This window comes from Anthonomus grandis, chromosome 11 (genome assembly GCF_022605725.1).
Source record: "Anthonomus grandis grandis chromosome 11, icAntGran1.3, whole genome shotgun sequence".
NCBI classification, from domain to species: Eukaryota; Metazoa; Arthropoda; class Insecta; order Coleoptera; family Curculionidae; genus Anthonomus; species Anthonomus grandis.
Genome location: NC_065556.1, coordinates 19,919,635 through 19,930,777, shown reverse-complemented (window position 1 = coordinate 19,930,777; position 11,143 = coordinate 19,919,635). Strand labels below are relative to the sequence as shown.

Genomic DNA, 11,143 nt, shown 5'->3' with positions numbered 1-11,143 from the left:
TTTCCAACATCATCCATCACTGATTTACATTTTAATATAGTTCAATATGCCTCAAAAACATTACATTACCTCGTAATATTATTAATGGCATTTCACTATACACGCCGCTGTATAAATTAAAATTGCTGACATTGTGGGGGCGTAAACTCCGGTTCTGCACATGGAACCCGCGATTGGTCGAAAGCCGTGTCCTCGCCTCCATCATTGATTTTCCCGTGGGGTTGGTGCACATGCGTCTCACGTTCTGTCGTTTCTCAGAAGCTGATTAATTTGTTGTCAAAGTGAATTTTATTATTTTAAAAAGTTTGCCAAATATTTCCAAACAAAGGTAAGAGTTTCACGAAAATCTCCTTAATTCCGTGGCTGTTTTAACCGTTGGGAGGCTTAAAACTGCCACACGTACACCCTGTAAAGCAGTCGGAGTAAAGTAACCTAACTTTTCTTGCAGATAAGTCCATAAAAATGAACTGGACTCAATGGCATCCAGAGGAGAGCATCTTAAATTCCGTAAAAGAGGTTTTACAAGAGGCTCTTATCCCGGACAGCGAAGTGCAGAAGAATGTCCAAGAAAAAATCGCCATTATTCAAAATATGCCAGATTTTATGTTCTATCTTCTGTTTATACTAGGGAATCCAAATTATCCAGAAGACGTTCGATCTTTAAGTGGCATTTTATTGAAAAACAATCTGCTTTCAACGTATCCATCCCTGTCACAAGAAAGTGTCAGCAAACTCAAGCAGGACTGCCAAACATTAATCGTAGACCCTTCCAGGGAGGTTCGGTTAAGCATATCAAATGTTATAGTGATAATTGCCAGAGAACACTTAAAGAACTGGCCAGAATTAATCCCATTTCTTTTAAAAACATTTACATCTCAAAATCAATTTAGTGAAACTGCCTTGACGACTTTATTTAAAATATGCGAGGATCTTATTAATAACCAAAAAAGCCAGGAGGAAATCTACCGAATCACCAAAGAGGTATTTCCAATATTTGTTGATTATTTATTAAAAGAGGACTGTACCATGACCCAAGAAATTGTGAGGCTCACAAACCAATTCCTACAGGATTATTTCCAAATTATGAAGCAAAGCCTCGACTTAGGTAGCTATTTAAATAACATCATACGTCTGGCCAATACAGAAGATGTCGAATTGCAAAAATATGTCTGTCACACTTTTGTTATTTATGTTGAAAAACAAGAGGAATCCTTGCTGCCCCACTTGCATGATGTCATCATGTATTTGCTGAACAAGAACCAACACGAGGACCATGACATTTCTTTGCAAGCCTGTGAGTTTTGGTTGGCCTGCACAAAACTGCCTTCTTGCAAAGAAATTTTAACACCATACATTGATAAACTATTACCATTACTGCTTAAAAACATGAGATATTCACAAGCTGAGTTGCATATAATTAAGGATAGCGTAGGGGCTGATGCCAACAGTGCTGATTTAGCTAAGGATATTTCACCTTTTCACATGAGGGATGGTAAAATGAACCAGAATGATGATGAATGTTTTAGTGATGGGGAAGAGAATGCTCAGGGGGATGATTTTGATGACTTCTACATGGGGTGGACTCTAAGGAAATGTAGTGCAGCCTCCCTGGATTCTTTAGCTGTTAAGTTTGGTGATGACCTCTTGACTATTGCGGTGCCATTTATCAGTGAAATGCTAAACAGCTCAGACTATTTGGTGAAAGAAAGTGCTATTTTAGCCCTGGGAGCTATAGCAGAGGGCTGCATGAATGGTCTCAAACCGCAGCTGCCCGAACTCATCAATTTCCTTCAGTCTTCCATGACAGATACCCATTGTGTTGTTAGAGTGATCACTTGTTGGACCTTAAGCCGCTACGTCCCATGGATTATTAACGTAAAACCTGACTCACCTCACATGTATTTTGTTCCTGTTATGCTTCTGCTATTGAAGCACTTTGTTGATGAAAATAAACGTGTGCAGAGGGCCGCGATATCGGCCTTCTGTATATTTCAAGAGGAGGCTCAGTTAAAGTTGGTGCCATACATAAATGTTATCCTCGAAGGGTTTTTGATGGGCTTCCAAAGGTTTCAGTGCAGGAGCTTGTATTTGCTTTATGACGCTCTAGGAGCTTTGGCTCAGGCTGTAGGGAATCACTTGAGCGATCAGGATTATGTGAGCAAACTGCTTCCTCCACTGATGAGGAAGTTTACTGAAAGCGATAACTATTATGACGATCATTTTATTGCGGTTTTAGAGTGTTTATCTAACGTGATTCCCGCTTTGGAAGTGTCGTTTTTGCCTTATGCTGAAATAGTTTATTGCCACTGTTTGCATTTGATTACTGACACGCTGATTTCTTGCATAAATTACCAGGAGCACCCGAACGAGTTTGACCCTCCCGACAAAGAGCCTATGAGTGTCGCACACGACGTTTTATACAGTATGGCTCTAGGCCTAAAGAGCCATTTTGTCAAATTCGTCACTAATAGTAACTTATTATTTCTTTTATTCAAAACTATCCAGGATAGTTCTAATTTAATTAGGCAAACTGCGGTGGCGCTTTATGGGGAGCTGGTGAGCCTCTGCTATCCATTTTTATCGTCGAACATCAACGACTACATACCGATGATCATTAAAAACTTGGACGAGCATAACGATGGGGTGTGTAATAACGCCGCATGGGTTATTGGGAAATTATGTTCGGTCATGGGGTCGGCTATTCAACCCTACGTCCCAGATATTGTCCATCATTTCGTTCATATTTTAAGAGATCCCGCGATGGCGAGAACTATGCATCAAACCGTTGCAGTGGCATTATGCACCGTGTTCTTCGTATGCCCAGAGGTTAATATTCCCGATCTGGATGTAGTGATTAAGAATTGCTGCTTATTAATAAGGAACGTCCGCGATTCAGATGAGAAAGATTTGGCTTTCAGGGGTTTATGCGAGATCGTCGTGAGACACCCGGAATTCAACAAACACTATTTCATTTTCTTCTGTGATGCCGCCGCCTCCTGGTTTAATATCCGTACAGACTTAAAAGAGAATATTAGAAATGTCTTGATGAATTTTAAGCAGCAGTATCGGGAAGAGAGTTGGCCGCAGTTTTATAGTGAATTTCCCGATGCTCTTAAGGCACGTTTGTACGACTTATATGGGGTGTGATGACTTTAAAAGTCATAATGGGGTTTTTTAATTAATATAATGGGTGGGAAGGCTTGGGTGCACCTACCTTGAGTTTTAGACTAAATAAAGAGCGGGAGGGAACTTAAAACGTAATAGTTACTTAGACACGCGAATTTATTAAATGACTGGAGCCCCTTTTTTTTGTTAAGGATGCTTAGGGTAATCATTTGTTTGTTTTACATAATGTCCAGATGCATAAAAATATTGAGAAGGTGGTTCGGGTCTTAATGTATACTCGAGCCCTCTTATAGGTAATACTTTTTACGCCAGTGGACGTGAACTTCAACTTTTAGCATATTGGTCTCATGAAAATAAAATGGGGTTATATTTTTGTATAATATAAAAACTTATAGAATAAATTTATATTAAACAAAACATAATTTGTTTTCTAACATGTTTTATATAAAAATGCAAATGCAGGGTACAGTATAGACGAAATAAGCGTTCACACCTAATTTAAGTTAAGCATTTCGGACGTACTAAAGTTTCTTTGTTTTTTCTGTTTTTTTTTTGTGCAATAGGTCTTCGAAATTAGATTCAATTAATTGGATGTATATTTTAAGTTATTTTCTGTGAAAACAAACATTTTCTATGACTGACTGCTTTAGTGCACTGTAACCGATAGTGATAGAATGATGTGTTTTACTTATTTAGTATTTTTGTGACAGTGCCAAAAGGAGTTTTCTGTATACTTTAAACAATAAGGTTTTTTGTATATTATCCTTTATTTTTTGTTTGTAATTTAGCAAGAATATTAAGTTTCTTACATCACTTATGGCTATGATATCTTCAAATAATATGCTTTATATCGAGATTTTTCTAAATTTTGAAGGGTGGAATAAAAGCGACTTTATCATAGAATAACGCTTCTTTTACTTTGTTTAAAAGGTTACATTTTTAATGGTTTATATGATGGTAAAAGTTCATGGGCTTATTGGCCAATAAAAAACACAATTTGTACCTACATATTCAGTATTGTTTATTTGCAAATATTTACAGAATATTAATAGACGTTCTGGGAACATGTTTTGTGTTGCAAATTTTTTTTTTTCCAATAAAACTCTTAATAGTAGTAAAGTAATAAACCTCGATATTTTGTCTTAAAATTTGCCTTATGTTTTTTGACATTCCTATTAATTGTTATGTTTTTTTTTGTCGATTTGTTTAATAAATTTTGATTTTTATTAAAAAATGCTTGTTTTATTTGCTGTGGTCCCTTTAGCTAATTTATTTATAAACAAAATAAATCATGCTGTTTCGACCCTTCAACACCAACTTAAACCCAAATTTTTTTTTTAACATTCTTTACTTATTTCAAACTTTACAAACTATATCAGTTAAACTAATTCTATATACTATGCTATGAGTTCTGGTCTCTAGAATACACTCTACACTTTTAACTCTAACTATGTTGAAATAATTCTACTTTCCACAATATCTTGATAAATAACTTTAACCACTTTATAAATAAACAATATGTTTAATATTTTCAGGTATTTTATTGTATGCCTTACTGGCTTGTACCACCGGATTGTCATATAATATGTACATTTATATAATTGTCCATATTAATATGTACATTTGTGAATGATTTTTGTGAATTAACTTTACATGTTCTAAATTAAATATTACTTCATTTTTTGGTATCTCGAGTTCACTGTATTAGTCGGTATATAATATGTTAACAATACTTTCAAAATTTTATTTCGCATTAATCGAATTTTGTCAAAATTAGTTTTTCTGCATATTCCTCATATCGGAAGCAAATGTCGAAGGTAATATCCGCGAGAGAAAAAATGCATTATACTATTATACGCTGTGTTTAGTTTTTCTGATAAGTCATTTCTGCATTTATAAATAGCACGAATCATTGCTGATACTTTTTGGGAAAGGTAACTTTATTATTAAATGTGATTAAAAACGAACATATAGACTTTTGGGCTTATAAAGCATTTACTTACACACAAATTTAACATTTTTCAGACAATGCCCTCCCCATCTGCTCTCCACCTTAATAAAAATAATCATAGAAGAAATCCGAAAGGGATGCAAGAAACAACCACTGAGCTACGGGTTCGTTCTCGGAGACAATGGTAAAAGTATACTCATTAAAAAAATATAATTTTCACGCATATTTTTAGCATATGAACCGTTAAAATTGATGCAAGCAGTGATGGCCAAAACCAACCAAGTGTGCCTCCGTTATAAAGATAACAGCATGCTGTGTTCGTTACCCCCACCCTCGAATACTTACTTTGTTACTAGCATATATGCGGCAAGGAATAGACGAAGAAAAATGGAAGATAGACATGTAGCGATACACGATTTAAATACTATGTTTAGTTTACAGGTAATAATATTGGATATTTATTATGGTCACCATATTATCAGGATATTATGCTTAGACTATTCTTACAAGGGTTGTAGTTAAAGAAAGAGCATTTATTTCCTAGTAATTTCACGTCAGAACCAGTTTTTTGTACCTCAAAAACTTTCTGAGTTAGGGGCTATTTTCTAAAGTCTATGAACCATCAAATTTAAAACGTATATCAAGATTTTATTCGTTCGCGTATACTTTGGGCCATAAGTTGAATGTACTGAAAATATTGTCATAATTTTTTCATGTCAGCAAAAATAAGATCCTCAGGATGAAAGAACTTGTGTTGTTCTTCCAAGCTTATTAACTATTGATTGATATTTTTGTGTTTATAAGGAAAAACAGCGTAATGCTATTTGTAGTGATTTTATGTTGAACTGCAGAAATGGAGCCAAATTTGTTTGCAAGTTTATCAAAATAACCGATGAATCGATGAATGTGATTAATTTGCGGATTACTAAGAATATCAGAGGAGAAAATTCACCCATATTTTCTCCCGAAATCAAACCCACGATCAATTTCATGTCTCAATTTAGGAATTACATACAAACCAAGTAACTTCACAACATTTATGATCTTTATATAAAAACTCAAGAAATACAGAACTCATTATTATGAAAATCAGTTTAAAATTGTTCGAAGCAATATTAAAGAACAAATTAGGATTGCTTTTTTAGACTTGTAGTCTCCTCCGATTTTTGGAACTACGTGCAGAATAAGAAAGGAATTTCACGTATTCCCGCAGTAATGTTGTTTCAGGATCGTACAATAAAAGATCTACAGCAAATTGTTGATGCATTTGGAACTTTCTTTCAAAGCGTATATATTGAGTCGGACCCATCTAGTATTAATGTTGATATTGAATCGAGCCAGACTATTAACAACTCTCTAAATTGCTCTTATAATTTTTCGGAAGATGAAATTGTCACCGCCTCTAATAAACTAAAAAGTAAGTTAACCTCCGGTACCGATGGAGTACCAAGTCCTGTCGTTAAAGATTGTATTCGTGTTTTGTCAGGGCCTATTGCCCACATATTTAATCTTATCTCTTGTCTTTAACAGTATTTCCCGATAAATGGAAGACTGCAAGAATATCCCCGATACTCAAAAAGGGACCGAAGAACGACATTCAAAATTACAGAGCTATATCGATCTTATGTAATTCCTCCAAACTTTTTGAAATAGTTTTTTATAATAGAATATATTCCCATGTCAAATTAGACATAGCACCTAATCAATTTGGTTTCGTCAAAAATCGCTCCTTGCCTAAATGAGTATTTGTGTCAGCATTTGGATAATAGAGGTCAGGTTAATGTAATATACCTTGATTTCTGCGAAGCTTTTGACCAAATTGACCACTTCGTGCTTCTTCATAATAAGCTAACATTTTTTGTTTTTTCTAAGGATTTAGTTGCTTTAATAAAATCTTACTTACGAGGTCGTAAACAGTTTGTTGAATATGAAGGCTTTAAGTCTCCTATATATGAAGTTTAGTGGGCTCGGGAGTTCCGCAAGGATCTAATTTGGGCCCGCTTCTCTTTTTATTATTTATAAACGATCTTGCCAACTAACTGTCTTGTCAGAGTTTACTGTTTGCGGATGATATAAAATTGTTCACAAAAATAGATACTGAAATTGCTTCAGGTAAATCTTAATAAAGTAGAGAATTGGTGCAATGTCAATAGACTATAGTTAAATGTTAATAAATGCTCTATTCTCTCATTTTCTAGAAAACTGTTGCCAATCAATTTTGACTATACAGCATGTTGTGTTAGCCAGAGTGGATGAGGCGATTGATCTGGGAATTACTTATGATGCGAAATTAAGTTTCGCCAAGCATGTAACCAAAATAGTTTCTGACTCTGCCAAATTGTTGGGTTTTATTTATCGAAACTGTCGGCACTTTGAAAATATTAATACTTTAAAACTACTTTTCTTCTCTTACATACGCTCAAAAATAGAATACGGATCTCTAATTTGGTACCCAATTTATAGCTGATAGTGTAAAGAGAGATAGAGCTGATAGAAAGTGTAAAGAAAATAGGTGATGCAGTCTTTCTAGTATGTATATAGATAGTCTGTTTAAGTACATAGAATGTTAAGCATTTTGATTTTTCATTTTTATACATATTTTGGTATTTTTTTTTATTCCTTCCTGTAATAATTGGGTAACAAACCTGTTTGAAATAAATGCCTCTTTTTTTATAGGTGATGGTACCGCACTAATACAGTCGCAAGTCTCATTTGTAGCCACTTACGGGTTGTACTTCTATTTCTATGCAAAAATAAATCTAAACATTTCAACTTTTCTTAACCAATTGTTCTAACACTATTCGCTCCAGAGTTCAATGAACCAAAGAAACTTTGTCCCAAGATACTGACTCTAAGATAAGGATCTAGATGTGACAAAATATAATCTTAAATATGTTTTTTCCTAAAATAACTATAAGTATTACTAAGGTTGGTTTAACATTTGAAGATATCCTCGAGTTTCCCGAACGATTTCTTGGAACAATCTATCCAAGATATATAAACAATCTTGAAAAATTGCTTAATTTGGAGAATATTTGGATGTAGGCTCTGAGGTAGAGCCATAATTTCTTAATAGAAAAGAACTTCGTTACTAATAATCTTAATCACTAATACCTAATAATGTTCTAAAGCTATCTATAGGATATAATTTTTTTTTGTGACTAGAGGCCAGTTTGCATGCAGTCAGTTACATTTTTGTATGTTATATTAAAAATATTCTATTTTATTACTTCAATTCGATTCATCTTTTAAAGAGTTGTATCATAAAACATTGGCTTTTGTTTGCTTCAATATACATTCATCATATAATTAAATATTATTACTGACTTCTATCTATTTTAACATAAATGAGACAAGGGCACTCTTCACACCACTAGGATCCAACATTTTAATGACAAGGTAGTAGACCACAGACAGATTTATAGGATAACAAAGTGAAGCTAAAAAGGAAAGTTCTTTAATTTGAGCTTGAACTAAATACTGAGGTTTATACGTAAATTTTTACATTATTAAAAGAAAGTAAATGCATGATATTAAATGGAGATTCCACTTTGCAATTTATAAGATTCAAAAACAATACCTGGATTGATGGGATATATTTTTTACATTCAGAAAATATGTGATTAAGGTCGCTTATATTATGGCAAGGTTAAGCATAAATTCAGTAGTAAGTAACAAAATTTAATTCTAATTATAGTAGTTATAAATATTTTAGACACATTTACTTCTTTATGCCAAGAATATGAAGGATTGCCTACAAACAATATTCCAGATATCATTCCATTTAGTAAATAATATGTTTTATTATTGCCGGCACATCACTAGATCAAAGGGAGTCTAGTATAGGAATTCTAATATTCATTCTAATAGTATCTTTTGCTAGCTGGTCACCAGCTTCATTTCCTATGATTCAGTTATGCTTTTTCTCAACATATAAGTTTTTTATTTCCCATATAATTGGATCAACTTTATAGGACCGTGATTTTTTTTCTCAATAAATTGTAGCACAGATTTAAAGTCTGACAAAATAACAAAACTCTTCTTATCATTGTATTGCATATTAAAATTAAGTGCTTCTTTCATCGCAATGGTTTCACTTGAAAAGATGCTCAAATTTATATGTAATTCATATCAACATTTTATATTTAAAGACGAAATGTAAAATGTTTTGCCTTCTGCAGTTTTGAAGCAAGCGTATAAATTACAAGCCTTCATACGTAATTACTTCTGACGGAAGAATGTTTCTATTATATAGTAAATTATCCGTGAAGTTTGATTATTTGATCGATTTTGAATATTTGATCGAACTTTTTTGTAAGATGCAAAATTGTCAAAACATGAAAAATCAAATGGAGTTGGAATATGTAACATAGGATAAATGTCTCGATAGACCTCGCTTGATGGTGTGGGGATTGCTCCTGGTTCTATAACTACTAGTGCAGAAACTCGTGATCGATTTTTAAAGTTTAATTTAAATTTCTCTTGTTTTCAGGAAGCCAGTCCGTCCAGTTACTATGCAATATTCGATGGGCACGCGGGTCACGACGCGGCGGCCTACAGCGCGGCCCATCTACACCAATTCTTAGCCGAAAATAAATATTTTGCCAGCAATCCGGTGCAGGCTTTGTTAGACGCTTTTTGCAAAACCGACGCTTTGTTTTTAGAAAAATGTAAAGTTGAGGTAAAACTGAAAATTGAAATACCATCAATCCATAAACAACCCTTAAAAGCCTGAATGGTTAAACCCTATAATCTTTTTTTTTTGTAGAATTTAAGTGGCGGTTCCACAGCCGTAGTTGCCTTATTACGCCCTAAAGAGAAAACTTTGTACATAGCCTGGGTGGGAGACTCGCAAGCCTTATTAGTTAATCAAGGGAAAGTTTTACAGTGTGTTAATCCTCATAAACCTTCTAGGGAGGTAAGTAAATAAAATGTATGCTGTTTTTTAGTATAAAATTTTAAATTCTTCATTAGTTAGCTGACTTATTTTCCGCTTCCTTAAAGTGATTTAAGTCATGAAAATTCTACTTCCAGACAGTCGAGATTTATATGTTCTGATAGTTGAAGTAGTTTCGTTTGTTAGAACCATTTCTGATTCCTTCTAGGCAGTAGAACTTACTTTTTTTTTAATTCTTTATTTCAGATTATATGATTTCATACAATACAGTTACCCTATTAAGTACACAACACAAACAACCTAATACTATAAATCAACAATAATGTTACTAATTCTAACTGTTCAAATATTGTTCAATAGTATCAGGCCCAACATGAGTTAAGAACTGCTTTAACTTTAGTTTAAAATGCTTCTCACTTGTAATGTTTTTTATAGTGCTACTTAAATATATTTACTTATTATAAAGCTTAATGCCTTAATATAATAAGGAGCCTTCTCATATAAGGTTAAGCGATGTACTGGAAAAGGGCTATTATTTGTACGTGTACTATAGTTGTGATTGATTTTCGCCGGGAACAAAGTCTGCTTATTTTTAAAAACAAACATCAATAGTTCAAATATGTACATAGCATAGATGGTTATAATTTTCTTAGATCTAAAGATGCCACGACATGATTGTAGAAAATGCAATAGACATCATTCTAATACGTTTCTGTATTACTAAAATTTCTTAAGCCCTAGAGTTAGAAGCCCAAAAAATTATACCATATCTAGCAGTGCTTTCAAAATTCGCAAAATACAGTATTCTTCTAGATGACTCATCCATATATTTTGAAGCAAATCTAATGCAGTAGCAAATTTAATTGAGTTTTTCATTCAGATATTGTATATGGAAAGACCAGGTTAAAAACTGATCAACAAAAATACCCAAAAACTTGGTAATGCTTTTTATTTTAAACTGGGAATTACTTATTATAAGTGAATCAGGGTTTTCTAATTTCTTTAATTTGGTCCTGAATAGATTAATTTTAATGAATAGATTAGATTCATTTTTCATTTATTTAGATGTAGGCTGTTCTTCTTTAACCAATTATCTGCGAATTTAAATACAAACTTCCCCCTTTCAGTAAGTTCAATGATATTAGATGCTTTTACTGACAGATTCGTGT

At 33.4% G+C, this 11,143-nt stretch overlaps 2 protein-coding genes across 3 annotated transcripts in view; both read left to right on the top strand.

The window, feature by feature from the left end:
* Positions 1-11,143, top strand: part of LOC126742374 (titin-like) — a 131,496-nt gene that overhangs the window by 3,079 nt on the left and 117,274 nt on the right. For both annotated transcript variants that reach the window (XM_050449022.1, XM_050449021.1), the window contains exons 2-5: positions 5,152-5,261; positions 5,310-5,518; positions 9,570-9,758; positions 9,846-9,995. In XM_050449022.1, coding sequence (XP_050304979.1) covers positions 5,152-5,261; positions 5,310-5,518; positions 9,570-9,758; positions 9,846-9,995 — 658 coding nt within the window. The remainder of the gene's footprint in view (positions 1-5,151; positions 5,262-5,309; positions 5,519-9,569; positions 9,759-9,845; positions 9,996-11,143) is intronic.
* On the top strand, positions 173-3,548 carry LOC126742375 (transportin-2-like). Its single transcript, XM_050449023.1, has 2 exons — positions 173-328; positions 449-3,548. The coding sequence occupies exon 2, from the start codon at positions 463-465 to the stop codon at positions 3,145-3,147; it is 2,685 nt and encodes an 894-aa protein (XP_050304980.1). The 5' UTR covers positions 173-328; positions 449-462; the 3' UTR covers positions 3,148-3,548.

Coding starts and splice junctions, on each gene's coding strand:
- LOC126742375 (XM_050449023.1), top strand. CDS start 463: ATGAACTGGACTCAATGGCATCCAGAGGAGAGCATCTTAAATTCCGTA.